General features: G+C 41.3%; 1 protein-coding gene across 6 annotated transcripts in view; it reads right to left on the minus strand.

Moving 5' to 3' along the window:
- The window catches only part of TRERF1 (transcriptional regulating factor 1), a 130078-nt gene that overhangs the window by 17427 nt on the left and 86867 nt on the right, over nucleotides 1-25784 (minus strand). For 2 of the 6 annotated variants that reach the window (XM_067565025.1, XM_067565026.1), the window contains exons 3-11: nucleotides 23862-23955; nucleotides 19252-20927; nucleotides 18628-18677; nucleotides 17727-17880; nucleotides 16526-16774; nucleotides 5651-6020; nucleotides 3560-3626; nucleotides 1511-1650; nucleotides 1100-1203 (exon numbers count right to left, since the gene is read on the minus strand). In XM_067565025.1, the coding sequence (XP_067421126.1) occupies nucleotides 1100-1203; nucleotides 1511-1650; nucleotides 3560-3626; nucleotides 5651-6020; nucleotides 16526-16774; nucleotides 17727-17880; nucleotides 18628-18677; nucleotides 19252-20682 (2565 nt within the window). In that variant the 5' untranslated portion in view covers nucleotides 20683-20927; nucleotides 23862-23955. The remainder of the gene's footprint in view (nucleotides 1-1099; nucleotides 1204-1510; nucleotides 1651-3559; nucleotides 3627-5650; nucleotides 6021-16525; nucleotides 16775-17726; nucleotides 17881-18627; nucleotides 18678-19251; nucleotides 20928-23861; nucleotides 23956-25784) is intronic. The other 4 variants (XM_067565027.1, XM_067565029.1, XM_067565030.1 and 1 more) reach the window with 4 other exon arrangements.

Genomic DNA, 25784 nt, shown 5'->3' on the forward strand with positions numbered 1-25784 from the left:
ATGCACAGGACTGATGGCCAGGGCTCTCATTGTCAGCCGCCTCGCTGGCAAAATTGCAGTGGAAGTCTAATATTGCAGGATCTGCAATTTCCATAATATCACAAATTAAATAGAGTATCTCCTAAGACTATTTCCAGATGGGTTAAACCAGCAGTTCTCAACCTGTTTTTCCCCCAAGTACCACTCGGGAAAAAAAAGGGGGGAGACTTTTGGCGGCGGCGGCGGGGGGGGACTTTTGGCAGCGGTGGGGTTTCGCGGCAGCGGCGGGACTTTTGGCGGCGGATTCGGCGGCGCGGTACGGCTCGCATACCACCCAGCCTTCTTCGAAGTACCACTGGTGGTACGTGTACCACCGGTTGAGAACCACTGGGTTAAACAATGCATCATTAAATGTTACAAGTTAGCAGTAGTCCCTGTGCCTACTGTTGTAAGATCTCATTCTATCAGCAATGTGGCAGCATCTTTTGCTTGCCTTAAATACATTCCTATAGGATAAATCTGTATGGCTGCTACTTGGAAGCAAGTCCATACTTTACTAAACAATATACTTTGGATTTGGCTTCAAGAGTGGATGTTAAATTTGGTACAGCGGTGCTTCAGTAGTTATTTAATTAGGACTCTGTTTCACTCCTGCTGAGTTTTAAGCACCAGTTGCCAAACTACCCACCAGTGGAATATGCAGAACCACTGGAAGAAGAAATGAAAGTTAATTATAAACAGAGTTCTTCAAGATGATTCTGCATATTTACACTTTCTGCCCACCTTCCCCTCTTTTTCAGAGTCCTACTGTGGTTCCTCTGGGTTGGCGGTGGTAGGAACTAAGGCAGTAGAGGGTACAGTGCCCCTTATATAGCTCACCCTCATAATGTTTGGGCACACAGAGAGGTGATGGGAAGAGCCAGAAGGAATGCACGTATGCTTTAACAGGTTCTGCTTGGAGACGGTTTTACCATTAGGTTGCATCAGGCAGTGCAAAATTCTTAAGTAGGAATATGCAGAGTCATCTTGAAGAATTCCTGTTACAAGTAAATAACCTTCATTTCCCCATGCTGCCAAGGTAAATGAGAAGTGAATCTCTCTCTTCAGCTTCATGTCTTACCATAATATCTCCTTTGGACTCAAAGAGGGAGTGCAATGCATATTCTGAATTAGTTCCTCCACCAGGTAACACGCTTGAACAGCACATATTTAAGAGGTCGTCCACTGTTGAAAACAAAAGTGATCCTGTTAAATACTGCAGCCTGTCAGCCAGATACCTAAATTCAAGGACTCTGTAAAGGCAACTCAAACACAACACCATTTAAAGTTCATTCTGAAATGCACACACAGTTCCTGATGTTTTGCATTGCACTTTTCTGTAACAATTTCTCAAATGCATCAATTAAAGCTGATCAAATATTGAAACTTCTGCATAACCATTTCAAAGTAAAAAATAGTATGAAAGTGAGAAATAAGTTGAGATTTCTATCCTGAATACAGTGTTTTCAGTTCAAATGGCAAAATATAGTACCTCTTTGTTGGAAGACTTTGTTCTCCAGTTCTGGCCATGGTTTCCAAACCAAAGTTGCCTTGTGCACATCTTTCCCCACTGATGATCGGTCTTGTAGTTCAGGAATATCAGCCTGGAATCTTGATCCAATATTGATCTGTCTGTAAACAAATAAAGAGAGTTCTCATCCATAAGATTTACAGAGAAAAGAGGAGTAATATTACCTGTTACTTTTGTTAGTCTTTAAAGTGCTACAGAACTCTCGTTGTTTTTATCCAAACAAAAAACAATCACACAGTTGTGACACTCCCCAGGAGTACCCAGGGTTGTTAGGCACCTCGCTATAATTTGCTCTTACCATGAATGAACCTTGTCTGGACCCCAGGGGTCAGTTCCCTGACAACCCAGGCCACAGGCCCTTGTTCCACCAAACACTCACAGAACGCTCACACTATTCCCTGCCTAAGGAATAGTACAATACACCCGAGGTACTCGTTTTAAATCAAGATTACCATGCACTTAACATAGACACTTAACACTTAACAAGCTCTTAGATATACTCATAGTGAAAACAAGAATAAGTTTATTATCAAAGAACAGAGACTCAAAAATTATAGTAAAAAAGAATATAAAAAACAAATGGCTACATATAAAACAAAATTATAACATGCTTGCTGGAGCCTAAACTTAACTCATAAAACATTCCCGTCTTCTACAGCAGTGGTTTTCAACTTTTTTCATTTGCAGACCCCTAAAAAATTTCTTACAGAGATGCAGACCCCTTTGGAAATCTTAGTCTGCAGACCAGGTTGAAAACTGCTGTCCTACAGGATAGTTTACCCCAAATCCTTTTCCCCAGCATTTTTAACCAGGATGTCTGAGACAACCCTTTCATAAGATCAAGCCCACTGGCAGCTTGTCTTTATAGACTGAAGGATCCCAGATGCAACTCCATACACCCAGTTATACTCCCAAAAATTCATTGTCTTTACTTATAAACAAGATAAGCCCTGATGTTTTTGTTTTTTCCTGAAGCATTCACAATCTATTCATTAGCATTTGATTCCGTATGCAAGCAGATTTTCATTGTAAGATACACAATGGTCAACGAGGGAGAAAAGTGTCTCCCACCTCCTGCCTGGAGAAGTCTGTCTCAGTGCATGCTACCTTTGAGTGACCTGCCTTTAACTACAAAGTCTTAAAGAGACATAATTTTCAGTATACGTACATAACCTCTTACACATTATCTGCACATATATTTTTTCAATGATTATGACCACGAGCGTAACATGTCATCCCTTTTGTGAATCCATGGGACCCTTGAAAACCTATGTACCCCTGTGCCCTCTGCCAGTGGGCGTGAAGAGGTCCTTGTGTCACATGTCACAATGGTATGACATGAAATTGTGTCAGACTGTCTTAGACAACATAATATTCGGTAAACTCTGATCTCACTGAGGCAAATACTGAGAGTATAATAAACACCTAATGTTTAAAAAGCCAAGCACAATTCCAGTACAGTTTAATTGGACTGGGAACTAGGTCTTAGGAACTCACAGAAGAGAGAGATATAACAACTGTATAATGAACAGGACATATGCAGGTCAGTTATACCTCCCTGCACCATAGGGGATGACACCTCAGCAAAGGACAGGAGGTGATAAAACGGTCTCTGCCCTCTGTTGGTATCCCACCAGGGGAAGGGAAGTTTAACACCTCCCAGAATTTGATAGAAGGACTACCAGGAAAAAGTACTGAATCAGCATGCTTCCCAAATGCCCTGGTCACATCCCTTTTCATCCAGCACCAGCTACTTTTGGACTTCACTGGTCCTTGATAGCCCTACCCTGCATAAAGGAAGCTATGGCTGGTTTGCACTGCAACAACCTCATCTTCAGCAGACTTTCTGCTGTCAGTGTTTACACTGGTATAGCCTTGAGCGCCTCCAGCCAAGAAATATGGTATTACCTGCATTGTTCAAAATATACAAGACCACATTCTCTAGGCGAGAGAGGGTGAGTTGGCTGAAGTAGGCCATAAAGTGATACACAATTGATAAATTTTTCTTACGGTTCTATATCAACAGTCTGTTCTCCAGGCCCTGGAGTCACTGGAATGCTGCTTCCATCAATACTATCTGAAACAGAAACATGGATTTGATTTTCTCTGTTTAGAAAGCTATTTTCTTAACTAGCACATCATTTTTCATCTTCTACTACCCCCAGTTGTGTCGTCATCCTTCCACCAAATACCATGGAAATCAGTGAAACGTCAAGTTATAGTGGCCGCATTAGCTAGAATGTGCCAGGTGCCTTAAGAAACCAGGTACAGTGTGTCTGCGCATAGCTGGGATTTCCAGTAACACCAATTTCCACACTGATGGCCACTCTGTGTAACTGTTTTAGATTTTCCTTTATAATCTACACATTTGATTGTACATGTTGGCTTTGTACCTTCCACCAAGCTGTCACCCACGCCTAGGATGGTTTCCTGTAATCATATGCTAAGCATGCATACACACACACACACGCATGCACATTCCTCCTCCTCCAAATTCCTCTTTAAAATTCATTCTTCCATCAATCTCTCTCCTACTTCCTCTTCTCATCAATAATCCCCCCACACTCCCTTACTTATCTATTGTCTTGTGGCTTGTTTAACTTGTAAACAGGGAGCATGTACTAACATTCTGTTAGTAAAACATTGAGGATGTATTTATGCCATGGTAGAAGTGATTTTGAAAATCAGTGAAATACTACACAATTACAAAAAACACCACAACTGAACCCCCAAAATCCAGGTGAGTTGTCATCTTGCTATTGTATCTCTGAAGAAACTAAGGACCAGAGTATAAGGAGAGTATAACTGTGTGAGAAGCTTCAATTGGCCCTGGACTACTTCCTAGAATTAGAAGAAGGCCAAACCCAAGTTCTGATAATCTTCTAGAAGGAGCAGGAACGAAGAAGACAGGTTGCAGGATAGAGGACAGAACTGCCAACAAAAGTTTTATAAACTGGAATTCAATGCCTCCTAGAGAACATATCAGAGAGGCAACTTGATTTATCCATTTTGCTAACGTGAGAAAGCTAGCAGTCAAATTCTTAATCTATTAAAGGGACTGATAGTCAGCAGAAGATGGGAATACAGCAGGGGAAGCAAGGAGAAGGAATGGAACATAACAGCAACAGTCCAGACAACTGAGGACTATGATGGACTATGATGGGTGTATCACCTCATCATTTTTGACCAGAAGGCTGGCGGCAGTGAAGAAAAGGTGACTGTAAAATTGTAAAACATGGGGATCTTCAGGGATAATTTAAATACACCTATTTTTCTGTTGGGTTACATGATAAATGTAATGATCCAGTAGGTAAAATCTTAATTCATCACCTGAACTATTATGCTAAATGCAGTTTATAGATTTTGCAAAACTACACTAACAGAAATGCAGCTCCAGCAATTTTGAGGAACTGCTTTGCTTGCACAGTTAATTTACAATAAAAAGTAGGTTAAGTTCTCTAACAAACTGGGGACCATTTCTAAGTAACAAGGTGTAATTAAGATGTAATTTCTATCTTGGACAGACGGTTCAAGTCTAGCTAATATAGATTATCCCCTATACACACCTTAAAGATCTTTTCTATGAATATTTTATATAAAAATTTAGATAACTAACAGTGTCTTGATATATGTATATTGGGACTTTTACTTGCGCTTTAAACAAAATATTTACTACCACAATCATGTAGCCAGATGTTATAAATCAAACATTTCGTCTTCTGAACTCCTGAATAAATGCTTAAACAAACAACTCTCAAATCCCAAAACAGGTCTTCCCTTTGCCCCAGCTGAACAGGCTCCACTCTAGTAACAAACACTGTGTCCTTTGGAATAAATGTGTTCTGATCTTTCCATTTGACCTTACCTGTCCATTTTCTGATTTAAATACAATACTATAAAATCAAGAAGACACACACACATCTGGAAAAATAGACTTTGTTGAACAGGAAAAGTAACAGTAGTTTGTGTGCATGTCTTGTCCTTCTCCCAAGATGATTATTCCAAAACAGAAAGCACACATGAAATACAATACAACATAATATTTTATGTAAACTGTGAATTTGGGCTCAGAGTAAGTGCTACATTAGGTAAAATACTTACTAGATCGACACAGGAGCACCCGTGGAGTGGGTGTCAAAGGAGTGAGTGGCAGCTGGGGGTGAGATGCACTATGAGATGATGTAATAACGCTGCTGAAGAGACCGGATCCTTGGCGTACTGGGCTAAGCATAGGTGGTGGGGTATAGGGAGGAAACTCATGTGTCCTATCTAGGAGATGGTCTCCTAGGATGCGGGGAGAGCGAAGTTGGCTTTGATACAGCGTAGCTCCTGAGTAGGATACACTGAAGTTGAAGGAAGGAGGAGGTATGAAGAGTGGTTCAGGTCTATGTCGATATTTTTTCTTGTCCTGCAGGGGTTTGAAGTCTTCCTCCAATTTTACAGCACTTAGATGATGTTTTCTGCTAAGTTCCTAAATGAAAATTTAAAGCATTCAAATATACCACTATGACTAATCTGGGTTACAATACATATAATTTCCCACAGCTGATCGTGACAGCAGTGACAGGAAAGCTGTTACCATCTGACGGCTGTTCAGGGCCCCACATGGAGATGGTTTCAGTCCAGTGTTGTATTTTTGTTTTATTTTTTTTAAAGCAAACAGGTACCCAGGTGACAAAATCCACCACTACAACTGGTACTAGCTGGCAATCTTAAAACAGAGAGAATTAATTACCTTTCCAGCTTCAGAAATAATCACTTCTGCTCAGAGAAGGATTGTAAAAAAGCTGGCTAGGCCATTGGAAGAGTGGCATTTGCCACTGCCAGTGTTGAGTGGCTAAAGAGAGGACCTGACTCCAAGATGTCAATGTAGCATCTTTTACCAGCACCCCCCACATGCACACTTATTTCCAACTCCACTGAATTTATACTGGTCGTCTGGGAATTGCTCCTTCCACCCCTCAACATCTGAGTTTATTAGAAAGTGAAAAGTTTTCCAATACATCTACTTAGTTTTAGCAGGATGGACACATTTGAGCTCAGTGAAATAACTGCAGAACTGCCACTGGCAGGAGAGAAAGAAAAATGTAATAAATTCAAATTCTTTGCCTCTTATCACTATATTTCCATCTGCTGGGTGGAATCCAGCTGCAAGAAATCTTGTATTAAATTTTCTCCTTTCTTGGCAGGGAAAATGGTAGCACATGACAACTGGGGACACAACAGCATTATACATTCCAATAATGTGGAGATTAAAGACATTTAACACTATACCACCACCATCACTGTCTATGAAAAGTGACAGCAACTGAAGTTATGCAAATCTGAAATCTGCTTTTCAGGGCAAATGGTTAGATAGCTCTTTAAGATCGTACACAGTGATGGTGCATATAATTAGTTTTAAATATTCTGCTTTCAGGTTCTTATATTTTAATTCTTATTCATGACAAATCTGAGGGGGGAAAATTTCTTGGCTAGATAAATTTATACCAGAATTTCTATATCATCTGGTTAATATTACTACTATATAAAAATAAATTACTAAATAAGTTTAGATCATATATCTTAACACCATGGGTGGTTCTTGACGAGCATATTCACTCAATAAAACTATGTTAAAAGAACATTAACACTGTCACTTTTTATCCTTTTCTGTTAATACAATCCATCTTGTGGAAATGTTCTCTATTGCAGAGGTCCTGCCCTCTCTGTTGGATCATGAATATATCCTTTCCAACATCTGGTGATTTTTCTCCCCAAAAATTTAAGCTCTGAACAGATCTTTCTTTTGCAAGAAAATGTATTTTTAAGAAGGATCATTTAAAAATATTGAAAGCAATGAAAAATCACAGGGGACTGTGAAACACAGCCATGTGCTACAGAGTCAATCATTATGGTGAACATCCAGTGCTCAAAAGGGAGAAAGAAAAGAGAGAAATCAAGAAATGCAGCAGCGGTCTGATCAGAATCTTAAATGAAGTGTCTGCTTCTCCTTTTTTGCAAAGAAACAGTGTGGTACAGCGGCTAGGGCACTAGCCTGGGACTCAGATAGTGTAGGTGTTAGCCCCAGCTCAGCCACTGGCCTTGGGTGAGGCAGTTTACTTCTAGCTGCCTCTGTTCCCCCTCCCGTCTTGTGTGTTTATTTAGACTGTAAGCTCTTTGGGGCAGGGATTCTCTTTCACTGTGTTTTGTACAATGCCTAGCACAATGGGACACCAATTTCCATTGGAGACTTTAGACACTACTGCAATGAGGAAGTTACTCACCTTGTGCAGTAACGATGGTTCTTTGAGATGTGTCCCCCTATGGCTGCTCCACTGTAGGTGCACTTGTCTCCCTGCCTTGCTGCTCAGAGAGCTTTGGTAGCGTATTTGTTCAGCCTGCCCATGCGCTGTCCCCTCTCCTGCTCTGCCACAAAGCTAACCAGTGCTGCACAGGCGAACCCTCCTCAGTTCCTTCTCTGCCACAGAGTCCCTGACAAGAACTCCGAAGTAGAGGGGAGTAGGGTGGGTCGAGGAGCACCCACAGGGGGACACATCTCGAAGAACCATTGTTACTGCACAAAGTAACTTCCTCTTCTTCTTCGAGTAGTGTCCCTATGGATGTTCCACTGTAGGTGACACCTGAGCAGCGTCCCTAATGGGAGGCTGGCGCTTCAGAGTCGAGTCTGTTATGGAGGATAATACTGTGGAGCTGAAGATAGTGTTGGAAACAGAGTCCCCAGTAATCACATAGTGTTCTGCAAAAGTATGCGCAGGCGCCCAGGTTGCTGCTTTTCAGATTTCCGAGAAAGGACATTCTTGAGGAAGGTGAAAGAGGAGGAAACCAACCTATCTGAGTGTGTTCGGATTCCAGATGGAGGTACTACGTTGCAAACCTGATAATGGTGTCTGATACAGTTCGAGACACATTTGGAGAGTCTCTGGGCCAATATCGCTTTGCCTTTTAAACCTTTCCACAATGGAAAGGAAAAGCTTAGGAGACTTCGTAAAGGCCTTCATCCTGTCCAGGTAAAAGGCTTGCCTAATGTTTAGCAGTACAGCCTCCCTGTTATCACAGTGAGGCTCAGGTAAAACATCGGGAGGTGAATCAGCTGGTTAATGTGAGAAGACAAGATCACCTTGGGGACGAATTTCAGGCGCAGTCCCAGAATAACCTTGTCCCAAAAGAATACTGTAGAAGAGAGGTGTGCCATCAGTGTCGCTATTTCCCCTATTCTCCTCTCCGAAGTGATCAGCACCTGCTATACAAGTGGCTATGAATTCAAAGGACGGCCCTTTCAGGCTCTTTAGTACTAAGTTTAGATCCCATGTTGAGGTGCGACGTTTGGTTTGGGGGGCAAAAGTTTTACTATATCCTTGTGGAATCACTTTGTATTGGGTGCAAGAGCACTGAGTATCCCTCTATTTGATAGAAGATCGCTATGGCCGCTAGGTGATCTCTGAGTGAACTAAGAGATAGTCCAGATTTCTTGAGAATCAGTCTATAGTCTAGGACCATTGGGAGAGTAGCAGAAGTCAGGGAAATTTTCCTGGAATGACACCAAACCTTAAATCTGGTCCATTTCTGCAGGTAAGTACGACGGGTAGCCAATTTCTTATTATGTAGTAACACTTCCTGTACTGCCTCAGAACAGGATCTTTTTATGTGTTGGAACCAGGAAAGTGCCAGGCCTTGAGCCGGAGCATCCACAGGTTGGGGTAGATAGTGAGTCCTTCATTCCACGAAAGGAGGTACGGCATAGGTTGAAGGGGGGGGAGGGTCAGTGGACACGTCACCAGCTGTGACAGGTAAGGGTACCATGTCTGTCTTGGCCAAGTGGGAGTAATCAGTATAATGTTTGCTTTCTTTCTTTTATTTTTAACAGGACTTTCAACAACAGACAAAATGGGGGAAAGGAGCATAGAAGGCTCTTGTCCCATGAGGGGAGGAAAGTATCCCTAAGGAGGGTGGTACAAGGCCTGCCCTCGCAGGCATTTCTTGTTCAGGTAAGTGGTGAAGAAGTCCATTGTCAGTGTCTCCCAGTGTCTGAATATGTTGTGTTCATCTCCCATGTGTGTCATGTGGGGGAAACTTGCGGTTGAGACTGTCCACTGTTGTGTTCTGCACTCCTGGTAGGTAACATAACATTATGGGAAATGCACCAGTTCCATAGCTTTAGTGCTTCCGCATAAAGGGAGGGCAATCTGGCGCTCTCCTGACAATTTATGTAGTACATGCCTGCTATGTTTCTATCATGACCCTCTGATCAGCAGAAGGAAGTAAGCACACACCTTCCTGACTGCTCTGAGTTTGAGGAGGTTGATATATGAAGACACGCCTCCATGGGTGACCACTTGCCTTGTGTTGTGAGGGTGTTGAGTGTGCTCCCCATTCTAAGAGGTTTGCATCAGTGGTGAGGAGTAGTAGGGGAGGGGAGCTGCACGATAGGAATCCCCATGCAGACATTTGCTGGGTCCTTCCATCAGTTCAAGGATTGTTTGACCTCCATGAGTAGTGAGAGTGGTTTGTCTAGGCAGTCTCTGTTCAGCCTGTAAATCGAGCTGAACCATGACTGGAAGTCTGGCATGAGCTATCACAGATGTGCCCGCAGCCATGAGTCCTAGCAGTTGACGGCAGTGTCTGGCTGATATTTGAGAGATGGTTTGCACTGTCTCTATGAGCATGGACAGATTGAGGAATCTGTGTTGTGGGAGGAATGCTCTTGCTCGGAGAGAGCCGAGATCGACAACTGTGAACTCTAATCTCCGTACTGGGTTAACATCTTTTTTTGGACGTTGATTTATAGGCCCAGGCTTCTGAATAAGTCCATAGTCGTGTGGGTAACCTGTACAGCTTTATCGAAGGAATGGGCCCTGAGGAGGCAGTCATCTTGATCGAGGTAGGTCATGATCCTCTAGGAACGAAGATGAGCTGCCATCACAGAAAGGACCTTGGAGAATACTCTGGGAGCCAATGATAGCCCAAAGGGGAATAACTCTGCGGTGGTGGTCCTGTGCTAGGGTAAATCTGAGGAACCGCCTGTGGGAAGGTAAAGATTGAAATATGAAAATAAGCATCCTGAAGGTTGAGGGCCAAAAACCAGTTTCCCTGTTCCAAAGCTGGAATAACTGCTGCTAGAGGACCATTTTGAATTTTTGAGCCTTGACGAACTTGTTGAGTACTCTGAGATCCAGTATGGGTCTCCAAGCCCCCTTTCCTTGGGTATTAGAAGTAGCAAGAGTAATAACCTTTGCCTCGTACTTGCTGAAGTACTGGTTTTATGGTTCCTATACAGAGAAGATGATCTATCTCTTGTCACAATAGACTCTTGTGAGAAGGGTCCCTGAAGAGGAATGGGGAACGGTGTTGGGGGGGTGAGGGAGAGGGAGGTGAAATGAATGGAATACCCATTGTGGATGATTTCTAGTATCCATTTGTTGGATGTTATCCAGGTGCTGTGGAACACAGTAGGGTGGCATCCAAAAGGGATGATCAGTGTCAGATGGCATTAAGAGGGAGTGGTCTGTTGAAACCCCAACCAATCCATCAGAATTGATGTTTTGAAGTGGATGGTTGGCAAGAGAAAGGTTGTGGGCCTGACGGTTTGTGCTTTGAAACTCTGGACTTTTTCCTTTGGCTCATAAAAGCATTAAGATTGATAGTATGCTGTACGCAATTAATAAGTGAGGGCTGAGGCCTGTATTTTCTCTTCTGTCCTGATACATAAATCCCCAATGACCAAAGAGTAGCCCTGGAGTCTCTGAGTGTGTGGAGGGATGAATCCATCTTTTCTGCAAAACACTTTGGTCCCTTCGAAGGGAAAGTCCTCCACAATTGACTGTACTTCCTTGTGGAAGCCAGATAAATGTCGCCAACAGGCTCATCGCATCACAATTGCTGTGGAGATGGATTGTGCTGCAGTACTGACTGCGTCGAATGCTGATTAAAGTGCCATCTTGGCCACCAGTTGTCCTTAATTGATAATGGCCCTAAACTGATCTCTGTGATTCCGGAAGCAGATCAATAAACAAATTGAGTTTGGAATAATTGTAGTAGTCATATTTTGCTGTTGGCACTTGGTAATTCGTGATGCAGAATTGAAGGGTGGTAGAAGAATAAGCCTTTCTTCCAAATAGGTTGAGGTGTTTCCAATCCCTATTGTATGGGTTGGACTTTGCCTGGTGTTGACAACCTCTGGAGTTCACCGCATCCATAACCATCAAATTAGGGGGTGGATGGGAGAAAAGAAATTCTGTGTCCTTGTCTGGGATGTCGTATTTATCAGCTCACTTACAGATTGGCATGACCGATGCAGAGGTCTGCCATATAAGCTTGGCTGAATTCATGAAAGCCACATTAAGAAGGTGAAGAAGAGGAGTGTAAAATGTCTATCAGCTCTAGAGGTAATTGCAGAGTTTCTGTCACCCTCTTAGGTAGGTCTTGAAAGAGTTTAAAGTCATCTGTTAGAGACAGCAGAAGGGGCATCACTGCCTCCTCTGGTGAGGAAGAGATATTGGTCAGCGTGTGATCTCTTTGTCGAGGTCAGCTTCCTGTTCCTTCCTCACCTCTTTAGGAAGTTCAGAGGCTCTGGATGTAGACATTTATGGAGGGCGACTCACTGGTTCATGGTGGGCCATGCTAGATGTTCAGGAGGCGTGATGTCTATATGCTTCCCACAGGTCCTAATAAGGCCACTGGGAAGGGTCCCGGTGGCTGGCACCATTGTTGTCCATACCAATGTGGTTGAGGGCCTGGTGGATGGTAAGCTGTGGAGGCCCAGATTGGTAATGGGCACTACAAGGTGCATGGAAGGAATGATGGGAGACAACCTCCTCCTACTCACTATCTGATTCTCCACTGGAGAATGGAGGTGCATGGCATAATGTTGGTTGAGACTCGAGTTTGGGGTAAAGTACCGGAGTCCTTGTACTGAGTAGTGGAGACTGAGCTATGTCTTCACTGACGGAGGCAAATTCGCCACCGTCAGATCGACTTATCTGGATCGACTGAGCGGTCAGCGAAGACCCGCTCAGTCGATCCAGAAATTGACGTATTAAGACCACCTTCTCAAGTGGCGTAGCACTGTGTCGACGGGAACGCAGTTCCCGTCAGTGCAGTGCAGTGAAGATGGTGCGCAGAACAGAAGAACAGAAGTCGATTGGAGTTATGCAAGTTTTTTGCATAGTTTGCGTAACTCCGGTCGACTGCCGACAAATCTCCAAGGTAAGTGAAGACAAGCCCTCAGATACAACAGTATCTTTGAAGTATCTTTCATGAAGGTCAGTACTGATGGAGGCTGCTGGTGCCAAAAGGATGGTACTGATGGGATCAGTGATGTAGGCTGGGCTAAGCGCTCCAACATTGTTTGGCATATTGTTGATGGTACCGAGGCTCTTGCCCGTACTGAAGGAGGCTTCCCTAAAAGCATGGTCTCTGTCCTTATCACTTCCAGTCGGTACCATTGCTTTGGTGCTTGTGCCCATCAGGTATTTATATATATCAATGCATTCCACCAGAACGGTACCATGAGAGCTCTAGGACTACATATGGACAATTTCAGTGCCGTTGGTACTGACTATACCAAATGTGCTGGGGATCTTTTCCGGGTGGTTCGGGGAGCTCTCTGGGAACTCTCAGGTTTTTTTTTGAAGCCTTATGTGAGTGTCTGATGGCTTCAGGTTCACCACCTTCGGATGTGGAGGGCTGTAGTGAAGACTGCTGTCTTCTGGGTGAATCTTGACGCGGGTCTGAAGGAGATTGGAGAGCTGCCTCCAGCTGAAGAAGTTTAAGTCTGAGCGCTCTGTCTTTTTGAGATTGTGGCTTTAGCTGCCGAAAAAAATCACACTTCTGCGGAATGTGGTTTTCCCCAAGGCAACGGACACAATAAGAACACCCATCTGTTACAAGGATGGCTTCTTTACAAGAAAGGCACCTCTTAAACCCCAGTGAACCGTGCAGACCCCGCACCAGGTTAGTCCCCAGAAAAAGGGGGAGAAGTAGATAAAGGTAGGGTTTTATGTGTTTTGTTTTTGCTTTTTTAAGAAAATCAAAGGAAAGTCTAAACTAATAAACAAAGAAAAGATTAGTAACTAGTTAAGTTCAAACAACAGAATTAATGATCCCATGAATGGTCAGCCAATAGCCTCGTCTCTAGCCCAGATGACTGTGAGGGAACTGAAGAGCACAGCGCTGGTTAGCCTTGTGGCAGTGCGGGGGGGGGGGGGAGAGAGAGAGAGGGGGGGGGGAGAGACAGCAAAGGGGCAGGCTGAACAGATGCTGCAATGAAGTTCTCTGATCAGCAGTGCAGGGACGCAAGTGCACCGACAGTGGAGCAGCCATAGGGACACTAATTGAAAAAGAAACAAATAACTGTATTTTCTTAAACTTTCTATTTTATGCTTCGCACAATTTTTTTTTGAAAACTGTTTACAGTTTTTAAATAAAATCATGAACATTTATGGATGATGGAATCCAGAAATATAGAAAGTACAAATCAGTTCCAGTATTTTATTTGTAACAGCTTCCACATGAGTAGTCTTGGAACCTGGTCCTGCAAACACTTACTCATCTGCATAATTTACTCACATGAATCATCCCCATGAAGTCAAAATGAAATTTATTTTTCCTCACTGTTTTTTCCTTCATCTGACAAATGTTTTATTTTTCTAGTGATTTTCCTCGTGCAGTAACAGTAGAAAAATTGCTGCTTTCCCTCCTATTAATACTTTCTTCATTCACTGAAGTCAATGGAACTCCTCATGTGAATAAAAATGACATGTCACGGTATATGTGAGATTGTACCCAAAATGAGAAAACAAAACTTTTGAGCCTTCTTTGATCAACTCATTCATTATAACAGCCTGTCTTCAATTTGGGGTGGGAGAAGGACCCTTTGTTTTACTATTTATTTCTTATCTACCTCTTTGACTAGAAACCTTGGCAAGTTAAGCCAAAAAAGTAAAGAACAGATTATTATTTATAACTTTTTTTGTTTAAGCGGTAGTATTTTTTAATTTTATTTTATTTTTAATTCAGAAGAGCGTGAAAGACGACACTGGAACTAAATTTCTATGAGCCACTGCTCTCTATGCTACCACATCAAATGGTTAAGGGTACCCTCAGTATAGGAAATGCAATATGGCATTTTTGAAAAATCAACACACTGAATATTAAATAAGTCCCTGATGTTCTTGGCCCCACAGCTCAGAATTAGCTCTCTAATTCCCTGAAGTTCCAAAGACTGTTGCTTAGATTCAGCACTGAATGCATTCTCTAATGCTCTATAAAAACCTAAACGTCTAACACCGTGACACAGTGGGATGCCCACTGGCTATCTGAGTCACTTCAGTGTGCATTGCTCTTGCAGGGTATTTCATTTCATTTTGCTTTTATTAAAAAGGCATTCATTAAAAAGTGACTTTATAAATCAATCCTTGGGATCCCTTCATCGTAAGGCTTGAGACACAATGTGATTGAAGCAAAACAGTTATTGTCCCTTAGAAAAACAAATATCTGCTCACCCAATCTCTAACCAACTGCAGCTCCTTCAGTACTCTGATACATTTCCACTGCTACTGCTTGTATAAAAAACTGGATCCAGCTATCAGAATCGTGTGTTCATAATTTGCACATGTAATAAACAGGACAACATGCATAATCCTAGGCGGCTGAGCACACAAATGGCCAATCAGATGTCTGTCTGACCACACAGATTCAGTCACTGCAACTGCATACACAATGGTGGTAAATATGCATGCAGAATCCTAACCATTTGGCCCAAAATCTTCAGAGAAAATCTCCTGCACAGAGCACATAGTGGAGCTCCAGGCCTCAGACATACCGCCCCATCCCCCTCAGGAGACTAGAAACAGAAAGGAGACACTGCACTGCTGAGCTATCAGCAAATGACAGAGATGCTGACTTCAGTGTTACTACAGAAGGTGTAAGTCTGCAGGTAAATCCACTCGCTAAGAGAAAGAGGAGGAGGGAGATTCATTTTAAAAAATAATTGGCCGTGGGAGGGAGAGATAAATCCACAAATATTGTTACAGATCACGGACGACTATTCATGCTGTCCCCAGACTTGACCACTCAGCTCAAGAGAGAGAGAGTTAAAAGTACTACTTCTCACTGTTATAGGCAATAGTCACACCTCCACATAGTGATTCCTCCTTGTGCCTTTCACAATTACACTGCAAGTAGACACACAGAAATGGCAGATTTCTAATGTCGCTGCACTAGAAAATGTAGTAAATTAAACTGCTTGCTAAAGTCCTTATTCAGCAAAAAGCTTAAGGTCCACTAAAGTCCTACTGTCTCTGTCTACCCATGTCTAATGCGCTTATCACCAGTGTCTGGTGATTTCAGATTTCTGAGTTAAATGAAAGTGAGAAAATACTCATCATCATTACTTTTCCTTTTGGGTTTAAGAAGTCCCAATGTTTTAACACGTAATTAAGATATATGCTGAAGGGGGGAAAAGAAAAAAGATGATCTCATTGCATGTCTCTGTGACCAGGCAACACTGCACAGCTTCTTCTTAGAACATACAGCATTAGTAATTACTGTACAGTGCTATTTAATCTACCGCAGAAACAATACACAAATATATTTTACTTTAGAAAAGGAAGAAAGTAACTGCTGCATTTAAGCAACAAAACAAACACAAAAGCACAAATAGGAAAAAGATGAAAGGTAATAAATCCCTTTGTTTTAGTGGGACAAAAGATCATCGCACTAAGGTTTCAAATGTTCGATCTGAATTCAATTTCTGAGTATTGATATTCCAGTAAGGATGAAATTAATATTTCTGGATGACTGAAGAGGAATTACTGACCAGATACTATAGGCCTTCACCTTTGGTTGCTAGGTGTGATACACACTGATTTATTAAAACATACCAGAGTATAGATATTTTAAAATGTAATTACACTAAACCCAAAGGGATTTAAAAAGCATCACAGCACAGTTAGTAGCAAGAAGGGCAGCACTCACAGAAGATGAGCAGGGGGTGGCCACTTTTGGACTGCACGGTGGAGAGTAAGTCATCTTCATGAGAACTGGCATCTCGTCATCTGACATAGAGTTGGCAGGCTTGTCTTTGATTGTGGCACTGTTGGTAGTGGGCTGCACACTGGGCTCAGGCGACAGAAGCTTTACAGGGACAGAAACAGGCATGATGATGGGTGCGAGGCTATCCACCTCTTTAGGCGGCTGCTGTTGTGGTGGTTTCTCTCCTTCATCCTGTACAGACAATTAAAGGCTTTCAGCCTCAGTCAGAGAGGGTTCCTATTCGATTTACAGATTATAAAAATAGTATGGAAAATGTATTCATCATGGTCTGGAAAGATATGGCCCTAGTGTGAAACAAACAGTAGCATCTGCTTCTCAGATTACATATTTGCTTTGAATAAAATTGGCAAGGTAATTATGCATTACACATAGGATTCAGCCTCTGTGATAAAGAACCATATAACATTTCTTTTAAAGGTGACCTGCAAAGAGGAATAGATAGGTTTGTGCCCTTTTTACTGCTTCTTTATGCTGACTCAAGAAGGTAAAAAGATTTCTTTTAAAAAAATATTTGTTTTTTTCATTAGAAATTCAGATCTTGCCTAACATAGGAGACAAGAGACAACAGAAGAACTATATACCATCAGAGATATATCAAGGCAACAAAACCTTCAGAGGAGAGGATAAGTTATTTTTATTCAGGCCAATTAAACTCATTTTGTGTTTGTTTTTTGTTAACATCTATTTAACTCAACCATGTAACTTGGGAGAAAAGCTCTCTGTTAAAGATGCAATCCTCCTGATCTGTCAGCTAAGTCCTGAGATCATTTCCAACATGTATCAGTCATCCGAGTCCAACTAAATATCAGGAAGACAAGACTTGTCATTCCTGATATTTCTTACGTATTAAACAAACAGAAAAATAAGACTTTATAAAATTACACAGGTTTCTTTATTCATTACAAAAACACAGGTACAAAATGGTTTTTTCTCCCCTTTGACAGTCACCTTTAAACAAGGCTCCTGGCCTATGTATAAGCACAATTACACCTATTTCCATTAATGTAGAGGGTAGCATAACTGAAACAAAACTGGGGGAAAATGTTGATAGCAAAGCAAAGCAAGCAGCAAACATCAATATGAAAAGAAGAGAGCCAAATATCAAAGTATAACGAACTGCTACCTGTTTAAAATTAGGAGATGCTCTTACTCCTCCATGTGATCTCATGTGACCATTTAGGGCTGGTAAACTCTTAAATTCTTTCAAGCAGATTGAACACGTTAGCTTGCTCTTTATATTGCATCTCTCAGAAAATGTTCCTTTGTTCGGGCCACCGCTTTTAAAGGGAGAAAAAGGAGAAATCAGGTTGCCAGAGGTCAGAGATATTCCCTTTCACTAAGAGGATTTAAAGCAATTTATAATTAAATTATAATTAAACCATAAAGTACTTCTGTCAGGTAGGTAAGCAAAGAAATCAGGATACATACTTAAGGATATATGTGCTATAGATTAGCTCATTGATTCCCAAACTGGATGGGAAGAGGGGTGGTAAACAGGACACTCGCTCACTCTCTCCCTCAAGATGTGGTCCACAATACAGACCAATACAGCTTAGGATAAGAACTGTATCTCAGTGACTCATGTTTCCCTACCCATCTAGCAATAACAAAAAAAGAGTGCCAGAACATGAGTGCCACTACCTGTGGCAGACAACTGTGCTAGCACGTGGTTCTCCTCTTAGTGCTGCTGGGTCTTAAGAAAAACTAATGGATTCCTTGCTGACATTTGCTGCCAAAGATGGAAATGTAAACAACATACCATCGATCCATTGCATACATGAGAGCAGCATTAAAAGCATGCTGTCCCCCTGCCATTTTGAGGAAAAGAACACTCCAGAGTAACTTAAATTTATTGCTGCAAATATCGCCCCGTTTTACATCCAGTGTATGCAACCTTAACCGTGGCTTCACATAACAGTTTCCAAGACATGCTGAGAACATTTCTATTCAATTTCAGAACTCATTTATATTTAACCCATAAAGTAATTTCACTAAATAAGAAATCCATGCCAAACTCAGAATACCTTGTTTCAGGGGACAGGGGCTGCAGTCTGCCATCTGACAGTTGGATCTGCTATCAGAAGGGAAAAAAGAAAAGTATTTTTCAAGCAATAGCAACATAAGGAATCATCACAGCTTTATTTATTTATTAAACATTTTCTATGTCAATACAGTGATTGTAAAAGACTCTGAGAATTGACAGCTCTGGAGAATGGCATCCTACATTTATCCACAAAATGGGTATACGTCTGAGTGGTGTCAGTACCAGTTGCCTTACACTTACCTGCTAACATGCTCCTCGACTCTGATTATGTGACAGCATAACTGAGTCTCCATGTCCTTGGTATTTCTGGGGAGGCTGCCAGGAAGGCTGCAAATTAGTGACAATGTGGTGGCATTTTTTGAGACTGGGATATCTGTCCATCAGGAACGGGACTGACACTGCCAAACACATTTTACACTGGCCAATAACTCAGCCTAGAGCAAATCAGTGACCTACAGGTGAAAGACCCATTTCCAGCCTTTGAAACATCTCAGCCATGCCGATGCCCTGACCCACTGAGTCCCCTGCAGTCGATTAATTTGTGAATAGTACAGTCATTATTCAAAACAGGCCTGTATGAATGGAAATATAAATCATTACATACCTGAGGCCAAATAGCACTGGGAGACTCTTGCTGGGACCCTTTGTTATTTAGATGGACACCTGATGATGCTAAAAGAGTTCGATGAGGGCCAGCGTTACCTACAGAGTTCACTTCCTGCCGCGTAGTATCCTCTATTGTCTCTGCCGCACTCAGACCAATGTGGGAGTTCATCAGAGCTTGAGACCTGTTGTCGTTCTGGTATTGCTTTTGTTGACTGGTGTCTTCTTCTTGCTGCTGCTGCTGTTGTTGTTGCAGTACACTTTGTGGATACAAATGCCTATACTGTTGCTGGGAATCTTGATAGAAATACTGAGGCATTGTTCCCAACTGTATAAGTTGTACAGGATGAGCTTGATCCTGGGAGTACTGGTGTGTTTCATGCACAGTCTTTGGGTCAGGATCCCTGTGATATGCAGGAAGATGAAGTTGCATCTGTTGCTGCTGTTGCTGCTGCTGCTGTAACTGTAACTGCTGCATAACTGGTTGTGTTTGATAATACTGAGCTAATTGCATTGGACACTGCCTCTGTTGTTGCTGTCGACTTTGTTGCTGCTGCTGCTGGATCTCTTGTATCGAGAGCCGCTGCTGTCCCTGCTGTGGCTGTTGCTGCATATAATATTGAGTCTGCTGCAACTGCTGTATTTGTTGCGGTAAAAGTTGCTGAGACTGCATTTGTTGCACATGTGGTTGTCCTTGTTGCATTGCAGAATGCATTTGTATCTGGGACAAGTGTTGTTGGTAATCATAATACAACTGTTGTTGGTGCTGCATGACTTGCATTTGCTGCTTTTGTTGAGGGCTTGCAAAATTCTGATGTCCTTGCTGAGGTCCTTGCTGATATCTTTGCACAGTGGAAATTACAGGTTGTTGCTCAACAGCAGGTTTCTGAGACAGCAGCTGCCTAAGTGCACTATCACTGGCATTATCCATCACTGAAGACTGAGCATGCAAGACCTGAGCCATATTGTTGACTTGAATTCTTAAATTTTGGTTAGCAAATACTTGTGTAAAGGAATCCAGTTTATGTAAAACCCCACTAGTAATTTTTTGTGGCCGAAGTTCATTGCCTTGGGAATAGGAATATTGGCATCCATCAGCAGATTCACTTTGCCCTAACGGGCTCCACATTGCATTCTGATTATTCAAATTGTTCCTTACTGGGACATGGTTTCCTGACCCAGAATGTGTCCAACCTGTTTGTCTAGAGGAGTCCGTGGACCCAAGGTTTTTTGAACCTACATTCAAAGCTATACTGTCTCTTGAATCCTGGGGGAATTGTGGAGAGAGGGGAGAAGCCTGAGAAGCATCCATGCTTGATGTTCCATAGCTGTGATTTAAAGGTGGGAGAGAGTTCATTTGGTGTTGTTGGTAATACAAATTCTCATTGCTGTTGGCAGTGTGGTTAGGTTTGTATAACTGCTGGTCCCCCATTTTTGGTCACCTTTGTCCTGATCTTACAGGCACAAAAACCATAAACTTGTAGTCCCTGAGATATTCTAAGTACGAAAAAAAATATGCTAGAATGTGTTATTATTCAGCTTGTCCATTTACATTACAAAGACTAATTCCCTCCAGGCTGTTTGCAATTCCAATTTCAGATGGATGTTGCTTCACATCTTCGAAAAAGGCCAAAACACAAACCATAAACAAAACAATAGATGCACTGTGCCAGGAACCTGTGAAGTAAGAGAGAAATAGATTAAGTGCATTCTACACAACTTTTGCAGTTTCTTTTGATGTAACAACCACCTAATGCAGGGGTGCCAAACATCCGGCCCACGGGCAGGATATGGCCTGCCAACCATTTTGGTCCGGCCCCTGGTAGCAGTCTGCGCTGCCGCGACATCTCACGGTGTTATACTCTCTGGCAGCGTCGCGCGCTGCCACCAGGGAGTATGATACCGCGAGACTGCCTGTGTGCACGAGACACAGCGCTCCAAAAGTGCCTAGTATTTCGATTTATGGTATGTATGGCCCACTTGAAGTACATTTAATTCAAATCTGGCCTGCCATAGCAAATGAGTTAGACACCCACAACCTAATGGGTTAAAGGACAATCACATGAACAGTTGTAGCAGTTGGGCTATTTCATGGCAATTAGATTGCTTCATTTCATCCCTTTATCATATTTCATATTTCTACAGTTCTCTCACTAATGAAGGTGTGTTTTCCAAAACCTCTGCTTAATAATAATACACACACACACACACACACACACACACACACACACACACACACACACACAGAGCTGGCCACATATAGTACTCAGGGACAGTCTTTAACCAGATATTAAGCTATGAGGCAGAGACTCATTTCTAGTGTTCCCAGTCTACTCGTCTGAGACAACAGACACGTGTAGTAAACTCAAACTCACAAACTCCTGCAGATATCACAAATGCCTCTACTATCTATGTCTGATAACATAGCTGAAAGGAAGTGGTGGCTTGGAATGGCAGTGCCAGCACTGAGTTGTAGGGATGGGGAAAGATGGGATACAGTACGATTTAAACCTGTTTCAGAAAGAACATAATGGCTCTAACTCCATCACACAACGTCAGGGCACATTTTATTCCATATTAGCTTTATGAAGGTGTGGAAGGAAGAAGAACAACTCTGCTATTGGAATGAAGATACAGCATTGTGTACGTCACTGAGGAATAACATGCAAGGCTAATGTGCTTGTTAAAGTGACAATAAAATCACAAGAGGGGTTACACCAATCACCTCTGTACACATAGAGGCATTGACTCATCTTCTATGTGGACTTTTAGTAATTGCTAAGACAAATCAAGCTGTTCAAATCATCAAGTGGTAACAGCATATATCTGTCACAAGCAATCTCTTGATGTACTGTATGTAGTAGTTGCCAAGTTCTAACTTCCATTCTGCCCTCTTCCTTTTTTCAGTTATCCATAAATTCCTTAATATTTTAGCAGACTGGTTTATACTGAATGCTTTCACCTATCTTTATCTTGTGAATTGTAATTCAATGTAAATTAACTGATTTACAAATGTCTGTACTGTTATGGATGCAATACAGAAAAAGGAAATACATCTGCGTATTCTTGGGATGTTTATCATTTTTTGAAAGGAAATGATCACACACACACACACACACACACACACACACACACACTAATACACAAGAACTTGTTACAAAGCAGTTAGAGCTGCTGCTACATACAGGCATTTACACACATTATACTGCAACCTTAACTCTGTCCCTCCCTCTCAACCCTTTCTTCTCCCTAACCTAATTGCTCTACACCAAAAATTAATGTTTTAGAATTTAATGCTTGGGGAGAGGAGAGGCTGATATGAGGAGGCAGAAGTGCAGATGCTGATGGATAAGATTTTAACTATCACCAGCTGCACATTAAATAGTTCTGCACCAGCAGTCACACATAAACAGCATACAAAATTTATACACTGCTCCACATAAACACTTTGCCAGGTTCAGCCCATAAAACCTTCTCTACTGTAGGATAACATCTGATGGAGAAGATTGTGTGCACGCACCACTGAACAGAATGTTTGTGCACACAATGCATAAACTTTCTCCGACAGCAACCAGTGGTACATAATTGAAAATTTATGACAAATAATGGCTAAGAACAGCCTCAAATTCAGTATTTTCCCCAAAAAAACACATCTATTGGACCAGACAGTCTCAGAATACACCTCCCTACCAAGTTTTTGTAGATAGACAATTTCCTTTTTTTTTTTTTTTTTTTGGATACCAGTCAACCACAAAAGGTCAGCCTGCCAAGGAGAGATTTCAGCAGCTTCAAAGACTTCCTATTAAAAATTATGAAGAGAAACTAAACAAAACCTACAAACAGCACAAAAATAAACATGGTGTATTTCATACCGATAAGCCATCTACTTTTAGAGAAAAACAGGAATGTGTGTCTCACTAACGCCTAACTATGGAACAGTGAACAGATGCTTCCATAACATATACAGAAAGAACAAGAGAGTGCATGGTATTTTTGCTGTATATATAGTATAAAACTGGATTAGACAGCTCTTTCTGTTTATTAATAGTGCTGGTTTGTGTTGCATACTGTAAGAATCCTCATGCCTTTTAATTTTTTTGAGGTGACAAATATTCTTTTTAGTTACTAATTATGAGTCATATTCGTGACACAACTAACAAGTGCAACCAAGTGTCCTCAGTAGATAATTAAGTACTTACAGACTATTACATTTCAAGAATGACAGTATTACAGCATGTATAATTCTTTTCAAAGCAGCAGAGAATGTCAATATAATTTATTTACAAAAGTGAATTTACTGGCCAAAACCCACATTTGAGAGGGGAGTGCCAGAACAATTGACATTACTGTCTACTCCAGCGTTGTTGCAAGTAGCTCTGTGGTAAAGAGAGGGAATTCCATCTCCCTGGAACATCCATCAAACAATATTTATTATGGCTGTAAGAAGGAAGTGAGGAGTTGGCCCATAATGCGCAGGGATATCAGAAAAATTGTCAAAAACATAACAAGGTTCGTATTTAAGGAGTAATACAGAAAGTCTTAAAATATATATTATATATTTGTATGTTCGCAGACCCTCTCTCTGCAGCAGCTTTTACGACACCAACTTACCGCCAGCTTGGGAGATGGGGCGTTTGGTCCTCTTGTGGATAGTCTACAACGTCACCATCACTGTCACGCAGACACTGATTACTTGTGTACCAACCTGAAAAAGTTATTATAAAATATTACACTACTATGCCAATTACTGAGATACAATGACTAGAAAATTCAGTCACTATAGGAATCACAGCTGCAAAATGAGCTCTCATTTGCTTAAGAAGTGAAACCATTCCTTCACATCTATATTAATTCAACACACGCCCCTGCAAGAGCAACATCTCTGAAAATATCTTGAGGCTTCTAGAACTAATGACTTAAGGGCTTGATCCTGCATAGTGTTGAGCACCCTCACTTCCCACTGGCTTCAACAGGAGAGGAAGGTATACAGCACCTCACAGGATTAAGCACTAAATACAGAGCAGCATTTAATACTATACAAGCCATTAATTAAGATTCTAGAGGCACTGAGGAAACTGATCTCTGATATATTAACTGAGAAATCTTTGAAAGTGTAATAAGAGTTTACTTCGCCACCTATGAAAGAAATAAAAAGAATATAACTACTTTTATTTATTTAAGAGTTCATGCCTGAAAGCCCTAGAGTGTCTTAAAAACATACAATAAGCAATAGCTACCATGCAGCAAAAAATTAGCCAATGCTCAAAGAAATCCTAGAACCACCACTGTATGTTATAAGCCAGTGATTCTTCAGCTTCTACATTCTGCAAAATACATTTCTACAATCACCTATCAGGCTTTTTGGCACTACAGAGATAGCCTAATGATGGGAGCATTAAATATATGGAGATAAATAAGTAAAGAGTAATACTGCCACCACCATTTATGTAAGTTACTCGGCAAGAAAAATATTCTTGATATATAAACACAAATAGCTCTATCCCAAGCACACCGAAATAACCATCACATATTTCAACTCCCTCCCTTCCCCCATACACACAAACGAAAAAGAAAATAAATCTTCAGTTGTCCCCGGAAGGATGCCACAAATTAATTCTGGCATACATTTAAATGAGAGTATATTCCAAAGTTGTGGGCTCTCAAAAAAGGAGACCTTGCTTTTCTATCCTCTCTAAATTATATTATCAGACAATCATCAGATCCAAATTCTTTAATCTCAGTGTGGGAGGTGGAGCAGCTGGCAGTTCTTTAAGGAGATGGTCCTATATCCTTCACAGATTTATACACAAAAACTAGGATCTTAAAAACACACTTGCTGAATTTTTCCAGATGTATAAATAATAGATGGATCACATTTATAGAGCTATACAATTGCCTGTTTGGCTCCCATTCGAATTCCAGAGCAAAATATTAATTCAAAAATAATTCAGTGTTAAAAACAGTGAGTGGGGAGGCTGCCAACAGTACTATGCCAGTTAGGTTTTGATTTCTATGAAATTAGTGGAGAACTGACAAAAGACTGCAGGACAACAATTCCATTAAGTCATAGAGTTAAGAATGTAAAAAGGACCTAAGCTGTCCCAATGCTCTGCATGTGTGAATCAAAATGTAATCAGATCCTACATATTATCCATTGTATTTGAGGTTTTTCAGCAGTCATATTAATCAAATGTCTACACACTTTTATAGCTGTGATTTTTCATAGTTCAGAGTTAGCATGAAAGAGGACTGGAACAGGATATCTAATTCCATGCTTTGGAAGACAGGTGCAAAAAGGCCTCGATGATAGACAGGATCAACATAGCATTTTAAATTAATTTTACTGACAAGCAATAGAGCTTTTAAGATTGTAAATTTCTTGGCACATGAACCTTCTGTATTTTGTCTCCTACAGTGGTAAACACGTCACAATTTAACAAAGAATAAATACATAATTTAAGACTTCTCTCAGCAATCTAAACAATATTTTTATAAAACTTAATCATGAAGTTGTTGTGTGTATAGGTGCTTCTT

The sequence above is a fragment of the Emydura macquarii genome, unplaced genomic scaffold, assembly GCF_026122565.2.
Source record: "Emydura macquarii macquarii isolate MOO-44397 ecotype Brisbane River unplaced genomic scaffold, CSIRO-AGI_Emac_v2 contig_2676, whole genome shotgun sequence".
Lineage (NCBI taxonomy): Eukaryota > Metazoa > Chordata > Testudines > Chelidae > Emydura > Emydura macquarii.